The 14268-nt window shown below is 45.1% G+C and overlaps 1 protein-coding gene across 1 annotated transcript in view; it reads left to right on the forward strand.

Moving 5' to 3' along the window:
* Positions 1-13251, forward strand: part of BEND4 (BEN domain containing 4) — a 30826-nt gene extending 17575 nt beyond the window's left edge. The window contains exons 5-7 of the mRNA XM_077758870.1: positions 1669-1760; positions 7846-8086; positions 11510-13251. Coding sequence (XP_077614996.1) covers positions 1669-1760; positions 7846-8086; positions 11510-11727 — 551 coding nt within the window. The 3' untranslated portion in view covers positions 11728-13251. The remainder of the gene's footprint in view (positions 1-1668; positions 1761-7845; positions 8087-11509) is intronic.
* The last annotated feature ends 1017 nt before the right edge of the window (positions 13252-14268 follow it).

Below are 14268 nucleotides of genomic sequence, written 5' to 3' on the forward strand. Positions count from 1 at the left end.
CATGGGTAAGGGATCAAAAGAGGTTTCATCCAAATCCTAATAAGTCCATGAGTATTTGCAAGTTTTACTGAAACTTCCCAAATAAACCCAGAGTAACACCTTGCACGTGTCCCTTGGCAAAGCAGTGATGTGTCCGGCAGCGTTTGGTTCTGAGCGCTAACTGCAAAGGACACAGTGCTGCTGTTAGGTGCCTCCCACTCAGCCCTGGGTGCAGGAGACTTAGACATGCAAGCTCAGTGGGGTCCCGCAGGCCACACAGTTAGCAGAAACTCAGCATTACCTTCCCAGGTCCCCTGCTTCCCCCCCCCTCCCCCCACAGTCGATGCCATTAACAAAAGAGTCATTCTTAACTTGCTGTGGCATCAGTTAAGTGGGTTAGACTCTTAACAGGCCGGTGACATTAGAAGCGCTTGACAGGTTTTATTAAGCTGTAGCTTAAGAAAAGGCCTATTTCAAACTGAGACATGTATGCCTTCTTTTTGTTGACTTTGTGGTTGTTTGGCCCATGCTTCTCAGGTTTGAAGACCATATTTGAAGGACTGCTTTGGCATGGCCTGTGACAGGCCTGTGAGACACAGGTCCGCAAGGATGGTTATTTAGAAATATACAGTACTTTTTTTTGGCAAGAAGAAAAGATTCCTAAACTGCTGCTACTTCCTATCATTCAAGTTCTTCAAAAGGATGTTGATTTAGTTTTTGATTTGTTATAGTACAGCATGATATCACCTAAAATCCCCAAAGCTGTAAGTTGTGCGGATAAAGATGATAACTTCTGTTTGCGATCTTAAAAAGAAAAGGTGAGAAAAACCAAGTGTAGGAAGCAATGGTGATACTTTAAATTAGGGGTTTAGGTTAAATATTTATTATTTTCTTTAATGTGACAAAAAAAGCCGAAGAAAACACACAGCTGAGATAGATAGTGGCAATAATTCCTATAAACTGGGTTATTAACTAAGCTACCAAGACCTTTAAAAGCAATTAGTACTACTTCTAAAACAGTTCTTATATCAGTTATGATGGAGGAATTATTTTTTCAGTGGTACAGAAACTGTCAGGCTTCATGTTGGGTTAATATCTGTTTAGTTTTATGGTAATTAGTCAGTGAATCTATGAGATTCAACCTCAAAAGATGAGTGCAACAGATAATGAAATACACAACGTGGCCAGCTGTACCCACGTTGGGAAGCAGGTCTACACTGCATGGCAGTTCTGCTTTCTTGCAGAACTAGGAATGAATCTGTCCGTAAAAATGAGCATTATATTATTGATTAAAAACTCGCGAAACATTAGTTTGCAGTACCTTGATTTGAAAAAGCATCACTGAGTGCTGATGTTACAACTTGAGTTCAAGAAGACAAGATACATCTCTTCTGTGAGTGGTTCATTGATCATTATCGTTGACCCAAATTCATCTCAGAGTAAGTATGACTTGAAAGTTTCCAGTGAATTGTGCTGAGCCTAAAAATTCTCCCCAAACCGTAGCATCTGTTCTGTATTTACAAACTGAAATAACTACGGATGTCAAGTGAAAGAAGATTCTATTTCCTTTAGAAAATAAGTCTTTTTTTTTTTAGAAGTTTACATCAAAAATCTCTTCAAACTTTAAAGCTCTTAATTTCCGTGCCCCGGGGTAGCTAACGTGTCACCGTTGCCATCTTGCCCTCCCAGTGCCCTGCCAGACTGTTCTGGATTACTTGAAGACCGTGCTGCAGCATCACAACCAGCTCCTGGTCCCGCAGCCCGCCGACCAGCCCGCCGAGGTAGGTTTCCAGCCAAAAGGTAGATGTCCTTGTGTTTGTAGTTTCCCTCGGACAGAGCTCCTCCACAGCTTCCGCAGATGCGCCTCAACAGGGTGGCCGGCACGACACATTTCTGACTTTCCGACGTCTACGGTGCTTATTACCTGTGAGTCCATATACTGTGGAGGAAGATCATGCATGTGTTGAACTCACCAACATTCAACGCTGTACTCTCAAGGGGGCGGCAAAGAAATACCAGTTTAAATGGCATAGGCAAGTCTTTTGGCATTCTTTCGGCACAGAGGCTGAAGTGGGAAACGCCAGCCCGCCCTTCTCTCTGGCAGAGCCAGTGTTCCAGAAGGCCCCTTGGTCTGAGGCACCACCCGTGCTTCTTGATTTTTAGTTGGGTGTTTTCCTGACCTGGGGCTCTGGAACGCGAGCATTTCTTCCTCTGGAGCTCAGTGGGAGCGACCACAGTCCCTCCCAAAGTGTAGGAGAAAGGTCTGTTCTGCTGGTATGTCAGTCTAAACGTGGTACATTTTTACGAGATTTTCAAGGCTTGGTTTCGAATATATGTTGTTTTAATTGTATGAATTTTCGAACCTAAATGCAGTGGAGGAAACAACAGCACTGTACTTTGCTGAGGTTAGAAATGTCCTGGATTGATAGCAGTACGTCAGCTCTTTTCACATAGTTTTCTTCCCTTGGCAAGGTGAGTTGTTCACTGGTGATGGCAGGCTGTGGGCCTTCCTGTCTCCTCATCACACATCCTTCCATACTCACTGTGTCTAAGTGAAGTCATCTTGAAATTCCATCCTCGTGGGGCGCCTGGGCGGCTCAGTCTGTTAAGCATCTGACTTCGGCTCGGGTCATGATCTCACAGTTCATGGGTTCAAGCCCCACATCGGGCTCTGTGCTGACAGCTCGGAGCCTGGATTCTGCTTCAAATTCTGTGTCCCCCTCTCTGTGCCCCTCCCCTGCTTGCACTCTGTCTCCCTTTTTCTCTCTAAAATATTTAATTTTTTAAATTCTGTCCTCATGCGAACCGCTTCATAGATCCAGCCGCACACCTGCCACCCTGAACCCATGCCTCTCTGCTGAATATAGACAAGGACACACAACTTCCCACTTTTCTGCACATAAAATTGACCAGAGGATGAAAAGACACTGAAACTCACCTGTGGCGTGAGACCTGTCTGGCGGTCACTCCCTTTCCCTGAAGTTTGGCGGACCTCCATCAGAGGCCTGCTCCTTTCCTCCAGCGCCCTCTGCCTGGTCCCACCACCCTCCCTCTCTTGAATTCAGCAAATAAGTAAGCGATGCCAAGTTGAAGTCAATCCAGCGAATTCTGCCGTGCTGATTCCTACCTTCTGGCACACCTGGCGCCCCCAGGAAGCCCTGCCCCACCCCCTTGCCGGTGCCATCCATCCACACCTGTTCTTTCACCCACACTGCCCTCCCCCTTCTGGGGCTTCGTGCCATCAGTTATTCCTTGTCTTGTGCACTGATTTACTGGCTCGCTCCTCTGAGTATCAGACGCTCAAGTCTTCCCACCATGAAAATAGGCCCAGTGCAGCCTCTGTCCAGACTTCCACTGGGCACCACTGCGCATCGGGTTCCTTGAAGGTTGGGCCAGGTCTCATCCCACTCATGACCCCAGCGCTTATTGTTGAAGGCACTTGCAGAATGGTCACTTCATTTTTTAGTGACTAAACACTTGAAAGACTGGTCTGTATTCATTTCTCCGCTCTTGGTTTCCAACTTGCTCTTCATCCCCCAGAATCTGGCTGCACCTTGACTACTTACTGAAGTCCTCTGCAAGTGGCCCTGGGGACGCTCCCAGCCATCCAGTGCGAGGCCCTTTTTCCAGCTCCCATCATCCCTGGGACCTCACCCTCCTGCTCCATGCTCTCTCTTTCTCTTGGCCTCAGTGTCAGGACTCTCTTCTGGTTCCCTGGCCTTTTCTTATTACACCTCAGGGAGTTTCCCATCCACCGTTCCCCAGAGTGTCCCCCTTCATCTCCCTCTCTCGCCATCCACTACCCTTCTTAGGTCAGTTATGTTCTCGCTCTGGACACCAGCTACATCCAGGTTAACAAGTCCCACATCTAGATCTGGACCACCAGTCCCCAACTCCCAGCCACTGTGTCCTACTGCTGACCCACAGTGGAATGCTCTCGCACCCTCAGACTCCTGACACGGCCTCTGACAGCCCATCCCTACCCCTCTTTTCTCTCCAGGAAAGGCAGCAATAACCGCAGGCAGAAATTTCTGAGTCATCACTGACTCCTTCCTCTTCCTCATTCCTGACATCTGTTTGTTCCACAGCTGCATTACATTGAGTAGTTTCTCTTTTCTCTCCCTCCCCACACTTTTTACCTGGGCTATTCCAACAAGATTTTTCTTTCTCCACACTAGGAAGTTAATTTTCTAAACTAGCATTTATTCCAGAATAAATGTCACATGCTTGAAATCCTTTGATTGCTCCCTAGAATAGGATTCACATTTCTGAACTTGACGTTTCTATTATACAGAAAAGCACTTCCAAAAAGCCCACTTCCTCCAAGAAGCTCTCCCTGATTGCCATACCCTCTCTGTGCTCACAGAGTACATTGTTCCTAAGAGTAATTCAAAAGCTACTTAAATGTTAATGCATACATGTCTTCCATTTGTTTATGAGTCTGTGAAAACATTAAATGAGTTGGGTTTTTTTCAAAGTGACTTATAGATCAGATTTTAATAACCTGTTGGTGGTTAATTGAAGAGAATATGCAGTGAGAGTTCCATAAAAACATAAAAAAAGGACATATCTACATTTCCTCTGGATTGGAATATTTAAACTTTTATTACCCATCATCACCATTATTCTATTTTTACTGTCATTTCAGGCATTTGGGCATTTTCTCATTAGTATTATTGATCACATTTTATTTCTATTAATTATGCTAAAACAGTATGGTAAATCTCGTCCTTACACAAAACAGGGAGCATCTGAATTGTTTGGGACTGTAAATTGCTTTCTTCCTGCTATTCCTTTTTTAAGAAAATTACCTCCAAATGGTATTTTTACACTTATGGAGAGCTTCATTTTATTGAGAGCTGTTGAGCTCTTCTGTACGAGTGGATTCTTTCTAAGGATTCAAGAAAGCTCCTTGGTTTGTGAGCTTCCTCATCTCTGGTACCTCTCATCTTGAAACAGACTCAACCCTGGTATTAGGGGTGGACTCTGAATTCGGAGACCAGGTCCCCAGTTCTGCCTTTTTGCCTTGTGAGACCTTGGAAAATGATTTAACATCCTTGGCCAGACAGTTACAGGAACCCTGGCTTGCCCAATGAGCTCAAAGAGCTCCGACACGCAAGGGAAAGCTGTTTTTAAAACTTGTACAGCATTAGGGGCACCTGGATGGCTCAGTCAATTAAACATCCAACTTCAGCTCAGGTCATGATCTCACAGTTCGTGGGTTCAAGCTCCACATGAGGCTCTGCTGACAGCTCAGAGCCTGGAGTTTGCTTCAGATCCTGTGTCTGCCTCTCTCTCTGCCCCTCCCGCACTTTAACTCTGTTTCTCTCTCTCAAAAATAAACAGTAAAAATATTTTTTAGTAGTAAAAAAACTTGCACGGCATTAAATAAGTAGAAGGTTTAACAACCAGCTTCAGTCTCCTTTTCTGAAGCTGACAGTGTACTTACAAGGACCATCATGGAGAGGATGATCTTAAATTAAGAATTAGTGGAAGCCCTCTGTTCCCAGTACCCGCTTTTAATGGGGACTTAAAATGGGGGCTTAATGGAGACCCTTGTCTTTGTTGTTCTCCTTAAAGATCTTTCACTTTGCCAATTTATATTCATCAGAAGCTCTTCAGATGTCCCAGTGCCACAGCAATAAAAAGAGAGAGAGAGAAAACAAGAAAGAACTTTCATCATAGTTACCATTCTTGAGTGTGCGCTTCATACCAGCTGCGCTAGCATCCTCTGCATCAGTCATTCCGCAGATATCCATTGTGCCTGCTGTGTGTCAGACGCTGTTCTCAGCCTTGAGAGTAGAGCACTGAGGAAGGCACAGACTAAACACCTCAGCCTTCCTGGCCTTATCTTCAGGTGGGGAGACTGGCAGTTTTCTCACCACAAACCTGCAAGCTAAGATTGTCATTTTTAGTGTGACAGAAAGAGCTGAAGTTTAGATGTTGGTCACCTGTCTGAGGCACGCCCAAGAGCCCAGCTTTGCAATGGTACCACCCGTGAGGGTCACAGAGACCAAAGCTACAGAGTGCACGGGGCTGGCCTCAGGCCGTGCATTGCTGGCTCCATAAATGGTGACGGTTATTAGTAATGTTCTTCCACAGAAATACTTTTGACACAATGTGTGGTCTGAGGCGGCCAGCCCTGGGTCCCCCCTTCCTCAGGCCCCACCCTGCTGTCCTGAGGGCTCCTCTCATCACAACCCTTATAAACTCATTCCTCCCTGTGCATGGGAACCAGATGGATTCTCTTCCTTGCAATCCACACCCTCCTCCGCACCGTGACCCCCTCTCTGTTTCTTGTCTTTGTGAAAGACACCACCATTTCACCTGGGAATCCCCTTGACTCCTCAGTCCCGCACACCCTGGCTCACTGGAATGGTTGTCTGACCCCCTGGATCCTGTACCTTTCCTCCTCGCTTCTCTGTACCCCCAGACCCCCGTCCTCCCTCCGTCTCTCACCTCCCACCGTGAGAGAGCGGCCTGGGCTGAAGGGACCCTTTGGAAACTCTGGACTCCTGTCCATGTGGAATCATGTATAGCACCAGAGCCAGGGCTTGGCTTATGCTCCCGTATACTCAGATCTTAAGCCCACAATAATTTAGTTCTTCCCATTTTACGAACAGGGAAACTTTGGTCCAACCAGTGGAAGTCACTAGCTCAAAAAACACGAATAAGACCTGGAACCAAGATTCAGTTCAGACTCCAAACTGGTCTAAATTCAAAGTACGAACCATGTGCCTCAACTGCCTCCCTTAACAAGGAATCCGAGTCACACTACTCCTAGTTCAAGGAAGTGTGACCAGTGTGGTGATGACTTTCCGTAGGTGTGACTCGGTGACAGCTTCAGAGGACAGTCTGCACCTTCCCTGTGGGCCTTGTGCTGTTTGCCCTTCTCAGTGCTTAACTAACAGCACTTTTTGAAATAAAACCCTATCAGACCCAAACAGTGCCAAATTTATAACCTGTAGTAAATTTGCAGAGTTGTAAAACTGAATGAGTTTTTTTTTTATTTGGTACACCTTAATTACTAGGGAAGGAGTACATTAAAACTAAGATCATGGGTTAATTAATTTGTCCTGGACTGTAGAATTTTATGGACAACCAGAACTAAAGTAATGGTTGTGTAGGTGGAATTGACTAAACATGGCTTCTAAATGTTACAGAAATTCCTGTAATTAGTCCCACTGCAGCTATTGAGCCTGGGAATTTTATAGCATACATAAATTAAGAAGATGAAAAGGAAGAAAAATTTTGAGTTGACATAGTGGCATTTGCAGAAGCTATAATTTGAGGAAACCTGGTTTGCGTTATTATTAATTTTTTTTTTTTTAGTTTTCACAATTCCCCCCTTTTTAATTCACTTTTTAATGTCGTTTCTACTGTTAAGCAATGGCTATCATAGGTGTTAGGTGAACTAAACACAAGTAATACCTTATGAAAATAGACCACCAGCATCATTTCTAAAAATACTTAACCGCCAACCAAAGGATGAAGAGACCTGTTTGATCACACTCTTCAAAGTCATTTTTGCATATTTTAATAGATTGAAAAGGAAAGTTACGGGTTATATTTAAATACTGTTCCCTGTCATTGGATCTTGACACATTTTAACCTACCTGTTAAAATGCAAGTTATAAATAGCTCCTCTTTCAAAGGTGTTCATTATACCTCATTGGCTCTTGTTATAGAAAATGCAAATGTAATTTGAAAAGTGCCCGTTCTGAGTGTGAGCAATTACCTGTGCTCTTCAGTACCTGGTTCATTGTCAGCAGAGCCACTTGGTTAAAAAGCATGTTTGCCTTTGAAATGGAGATCGCCTTGGCTGGCTGGCTAAATAGGTAATGAGAAAATACTTCGCTTTTCCAGGGAAGCAAGCAGCTGTTGAACAACTATCCTGTCTACATAACGAGCAAACAGTGGGACGAGGCGGTAAATTCTTCAAAGAAAGATGGGAGACGGCTCCTTCGATACCTCATCAGATTTGTTTTCACAACCGATGAGCTTAAGTACTCATGCGGCCTTGGGAAAAGGAAAAGGTCAGTGCAGTCAGGAGAGACAGGTCCTGAAAGACGCCCTCTGGATCCAGTTAAAGTAACATGCCTCCGAGGTACTGCATCCTTCCGCTCAGTGTCACCATCTGTGATCTCATTTCACCGCATTGGCTGTGGCTCCCCCGTGCAAGTGTTCAGCCTTTACTGTATTTTGGTTTTTCCTGCTGAGACCTTTCTAGGCTTCATGTGGCCCATCTACTTGGTATCGAGAAGTTCTTTAAAAAACCTTTGTTTGCTTTTAGGCTTGGCGTTCTCAGTGGCACATAAGCATTGCATAGCACCTCATGTTTCACGCTTTAAATCCAGGGTTTCTTGGCTGCCTCAGAAGGCCACCTCCAGCAAAACTGGAGCATAGGGAAATGCACGGAGGAAGGGAAGACATGGAATTTTCCAAAACTTAGTAAAACGATACCTCCCATTTCCATTTGCAGCTTGTGCCCCCCCACCACACCCTTCTCAAGAGTATTTGCACCCTTGCACCTAACTCATTACATTTATTTAGAATTAATTTCCCTTAAAATTGGGGTGCCTAAAGTATTCGTTGCCCAGTCAGACTTTATTTTGTTAGTATTTTTAAAGTGTCTGTATTTATAATGTTGCTTAGATAATACCATTCCCTCTGTATTAACAACTGATTACTTTGCAGCTGATCCACATGATGGTAGGCCAGGCAGAGGGTAAGAAGGAGGAATCGAGCTATAAAGTTGATTCAGCAGGTGCAAATAAACACAGATTTAGACAGGTAGAAACATTATAGTGCCACCAGGAACACTGTTCACGCATGACAAATTCACATCAGAAGGCTCAAACATTAACCTTTATAATTCAATAGTAGTTTTATTGGTTGGAAAAAACTAATAATTTACTTGGGCAGGGATCAAAGTATTCCCTGGTGAAGCAGTCACAGTAAAGAAACATTATTACTGATGTGGCCTTGGTTTTCAGAAAGAACCCTCCAGCATTCCCTCCCGGGATGCCCACGGTAGTCCGGAACGTCAGGGTGCCTAAGACACATATGTAGGCTTGTTAGCAGCTGAAATTCCTCAGCAACCCCACCCCCAGGCTTCCAATTTAGCAGGTCTGGAGTGGGAGTGAGAGAGTCCTGTATCGCTGCTCATCACAGGGGATTCTGGTGCAGGTGGCCCATCCTTGAGAAAACCACCAGGAAACCACCACTCCACGGTGCACGAGTGAGCCAGAGCACCCCCTGTTGGCCAGTCTGAAAATTCCACCTACTCAGTGGGTGATGGAAATTTCCAGGGTCTTAGCAAACTAGTCATAGTTTCCTTCATTCCTCAGCATCATCAGAGCTGACAGTTACTCATCAAGAGTGACAGGCATTTGTGAGGTTGGGGCACTCCTGGGAACATTGTACTCCAAGAGGTTGCCCTAGGAATTTTAAGGGGAGTCCCAACAAGGGGCCTCACAGTTGTATCCCTTTCCAGAAATTCTTATTAAACATTTTACATTTTAACCAGCAAGTCAGTGAAACCGAGGGATTAGCGCACATTCCAAACCACGGTGCTGCTGTCCTGAAATGTTGCCTGGCCCACTGTGACACTGACAAAATCCAGGTTGGCTAACCAGAATCTACATTCTCCAGCTCATGCCTCACATGGGGACACACCCAGAGGCATCCACCCAGCCCCCGGGTGGAGATATGTAGGCAAAACATGGTGGCTGTTTGTGTCAGGGGCAGCCAGTTAGAACATTTACATGTTTGTCCCAAAGGCTGAAATCCTAAGGCCTTCCTGTGACCCAGAGGGCATCCCTTTCCTAAAGACTTAGACCTGGTGACGCCCGAAGTGGACAACCCTGTCGTAAGCAAGATTAGAACAGCCGAGGAAACCTCAGACCATTGGACACTTTAGTGATGGAAAACAAGGTGCCTTGCGAAATGGAACCAAACTGCAGGCTGACCCCTGCTGAAGATGGTTTGACCCTAGAGGGAAGAGGCCCTGTGAAAATGCTCCCTATCTGTGTAACAGCCTGAATTCTGCCTTTAGATTTTAATAGTCTTTACCACAATATTAGAGAAAGTCCTATGTCAACAACAGACACTAAAGAGAGGGTGGAATTGAGAGGTGTCACAGAGTGGCACATTCTCAGAGTTGCAAGGTCACAGTGTCCTCATTCCTTAGCTTTTAAATCCTCGTGTTGATAAGAGTGAAGAGTCCGGACACAGACGACCGGAAACTACAAGTTACTGAACACTAACTAAATACAGAAGGGGCGTGAAGGGGACAGAGGAAGATTAGGGAATTATCCTTCAGTGTTTCCCAGGTCTGTGCCCAAGGCTAAGCCATCTGATTCTGGCACTTTGGGAAGATGAGTTGCTGAACAAACATTGTTCTTTCCGTTGAGGAAGGCAACCAAGGCTGGGACTCCGGTGAGACGAGCGAGGCTGTCACCACAGGAACAAAATTGGAGGGAATGCCAGTGAACTTGGTGATGCCCCTGTTTCTCCGTTGAGATATACTCTATCTACTAAGATGGGCACAGTGAATTCAGTTCTTGAGATTTTTGTGGTCCACGTACTTGAAAAGCATCAGCGTCTCCCAAAGGCAGATAGGGCCAGGATTTCACGTAGTAATTTTAGACAAATCCAGTCCTACAACCAGACCTGTTGGAGAAGAAACTGGGTGCAAATAATAGTCACATCACACTTGGAATCAGCTATGCAAAAATAACACAGATTGAGTTAGAACTTTTTCCAAAATGCTCACTTCAGTTTACGAGGGTTCATAGCCAGGTAGAGGTTATGCCTGGGGCCTGACCCCCTGAGAAAACCAGAAGAATGGGTCATTTGAGCTGAATGCAAAGGGAAGCTGAGTTTGTTTCATGGGAGTCTTAACTACTTTTTATATATTCACCCTTCTAGGTGTACTGATTGCTTTCTGGTGAAAGTAAATATTTAGAGGAAATCTGATGTAAAAAATATTTGTCAGCACATGTGTGGATATCCCAATGAGAGAAATACGTATAACCTACGATATGTGTTGAGAATGTGGAAACCTCTTCTGAACTACAATTTGGGCAGTTTCTCAGTCATTGAGATTTTGTTAATCCTGTTGTACTTACTCTGCAGATTAGTGGCTGGTTAAAGAATACCATGCCAACGATACTTGCTGTATTTCTGGAAATAGTTAACATTGTAAAAATGTTAGATACCACCACAGGTTTGAAACGTACTCCATAACTCTTACTAAGCATGGTGTATTGTACATCTTGCAGATGACATTTACCTTTCATTCCAGTAGCAGATGTTCCTTAGGAGGATTTTTACTTTTGCCCATGAGTAGAAAACTTACATGTGATAAGTTGAGTCTGAGGAGTGACATCATCATAGCATTACATTGGATTTCCCATAAAGATTTCTTACAGAGCTTCTGTAAATGTTTAAGCAGCCTGCCTGTCATCTTCTGCAAAAACCAGCTGTTTTTCTCTCTCTCTCTTTATTGTTGTGTGTATTCCCACAGAATTCATTAGGATGCACTGTACCTCCAACCCCGACTGGTGGATGCCCTCGGAGGAACAGATAAACAAAGTGTTCAGCGACGCCGTGGGTCATGCCCGGCAGGGGCGGGCTGTAGGGACTTTCCTGCACAACGGTGGCTCGTTTTATGAAGGGATCGATCACCAGGCTTCCCAGGATGAGGTCTTCAATAAAAATTCCCAGGATGGGTCTGGGGATTAGTGGACAAAATCTTTACACTGTAGTAGCTGGTCCTCCGAAGAGTTCCCGTTGTCAGCGTCCTGTTACCATCACCTCAGAGTCCAAAGCATGTCCTCCTCGCAGACTTTCCACATCCCAAACCGTAACTCTCTTGCCCCTCTGCCACACTTCCCAAATAGAAATCCATTTTAGGGTTGTTTGGGAAGTCTCTGGACCCTACTACAGACTTTCAAGATATTATAAAAGAAAAAAACGAGATTTTGAATGATTACTAGCTAGACAGTGAAGGTGAAAAGAATAGGCGAGCTCCTGGGCACCTGTCTGAAAGCATCAAGTGAGCACTGCTTCCTGAGCAGAGCTGGTCCTCACAGACTGGGGTAGAGTGCCTGCCCATGACAGGAGGTAGAGACCTGGAGTTATTTTAAGGGACAATGAACAAACATTCTCTGACTTTAATTCAAATTAGTTGTCTGTTTTCCAAAGGCTTGAATTCATACTTCTCAGCGAAGACATGGGTTAGGTGACCTTGTAGGCTGTTTCTACATTGATAAAGCCTATATTAAAAACAAGCCAGAGAAAAGACACTGCTAGACAGTGATTAAGTGGAAATCAGCTGGGTTATTTTTCAGTTATTTTAACCCCCTAGAGTTCTACCACGTTGATCAGAAAGCCACTGTGTGATCTCTGGGGTTTACAAACAGTAAGTTTTTGTTATGTCAGTCAAGAAACCTCCAGGATCCAAAACCCTTTTCAAAAGCTTGATTTTGTAGGTTCATAGACTCACAGCTTCCATGGCCTTCACACGGCCTCTGGTGACACATTGCCAGAGTGATGGGCTGAGCGATGAGAATGTCAGTCGGTTGGTTGGTTGGCGCACTGAAGAGCAAACAAGTGGGGGACTGATGGGAGTTGCTGAATTGACCAGATGTTCTGGAATTGTATACACACAGCTTCAAGGCCGTCCCGACAGCTATGCAATGGGCTTGCCTGTAATTTCTCTGAAATGTGAGGGTCATTCTGTGCTGAGTTGATCTTTAGAATTTGCATCAAACTTTTGTTACTTGTTGTCATTGACGAAAATGTTTCATCTCAGTGTTTTGTGCCTCCTTCCGGCTCAGCGTTCCCTTGAGCTACAAGCTCTGGCTGAGTTACCACTAAACCACTCCCACTTGTTTTCCCCTGTTTCCTTTGTTGAGCTCCATCTGGAGAGTGAGTGCTGTCTTTGGGCGCATTCCTTACCTGTACCGTGGAGGTGCTAGAACCTGGTTCTGAGGGCTTCAGGTCTGGGTGGCAGGAAAGGCTTCCTCCATCACGCGTATTGACGGTTCCGCGCTTCGTAGAGGATAGGGCTGCATGGGCGGAAGTTACTACAAGTTATTAATGTCATCTACAAACCTGACTAAGGGTTTGAAAATTGGCTGGAAATTCATTGAAGGTTTATGAGGATCCATTTATAAAGAGGTTTTTGTAACCATTTTCTGTGAGACCATAAGCTATCCTTTATGTTCAATACTTAGCACCAGCTATGTTCACGGCCCTGGAAATACGTCCTTCTTTAGCTTTTGTTATGATTATTTCATCCATTAAAAACTTTAGTGTTTACAGAGATGGTTCTTTGTCAGATCTGTTCAGTGGTTTGGGGAGAACCAATATTTCAATCCTGTTTTGGGCAAGTTAGCTAACATTTGTAAGTAAAAGAAACGATAAGGGCAAATGTGATGTTGGTTGGGAACCAGGAGACTACTATCTTTGGCCATCCCAGGAAGAAAGAGACTTTTTGAAGAGTTTTTAGAGGTCTGAGAAGTCCGTGCCTTACAAGATTCTTTGGTGAGAGGAAATCTTGGCCAGAAGAAAATTATCATCTGTATTTCCATCTTACCTTTGCCCTTTTTGCATTAGGTTCCAGTTATCCTTACTGCTGAGTGCAATGTCCTTTTTTTTTCTTTAGCAACAATATTTGACTCCCACTTTAAAAAAAAAAAAAACTTCCAACACACCTTTTTCCTACAAGCTTCAGAATTCTGCACGTCTCTTCACATCTGCGCGTCATGGTGGAGCCCTGTGTCGCACAGGTGTGGAGTGCGGGTGCTGAGGAGAGCGCCTCTGCCCTCACTCTCTGTAGCCTTATGTGCTGACATGCGGAAAGATGAAGGGTTCGCACCGCTGCTGTGAGAGAGCGTGACAGGGACTTTCGGTTCGGCTGTAATTCTCATCACCTGAGAAGGCTCCCGGGTAGCTCTGCCTCCCGAGCCACATGGCTGCTCGCAGCCTCTGCTTCACAGGCACTCCTGGTCTCCACCCCCACACCGTCCCAGGTGGGTTAGTTCGCCATCAGCTGCTTTCCAGGGCTTCACAGATTCCCAAGTGTTGGAACTACGTGTTGGCCATCTCTTATGCACACGAGGAAACCAAGTCCCAGAAAGATGAGTGGCGTACTCAGCATCGCACAGCCAGTTGTCATGCCTCCCTGGGCCTGGTCCCTAAGATCATGTGCCCCAGGTCAGTTGTCCCATTAACTCCCTTCAGCTGCTAGCCGTGTTCCTTTAGCCACATGCTGACAGT

Source organism: Crocuta crocuta, unplaced genomic scaffold (assembly GCF_008692635.1).
Source record: "Crocuta crocuta isolate KB4526 unplaced genomic scaffold, BGI_CrCroc_1.0 scaffold223, whole genome shotgun sequence".
Classification (NCBI taxonomy): Eukaryota; Metazoa; Chordata; class Mammalia; order Carnivora; family Hyaenidae; genus Crocuta; species Crocuta crocuta.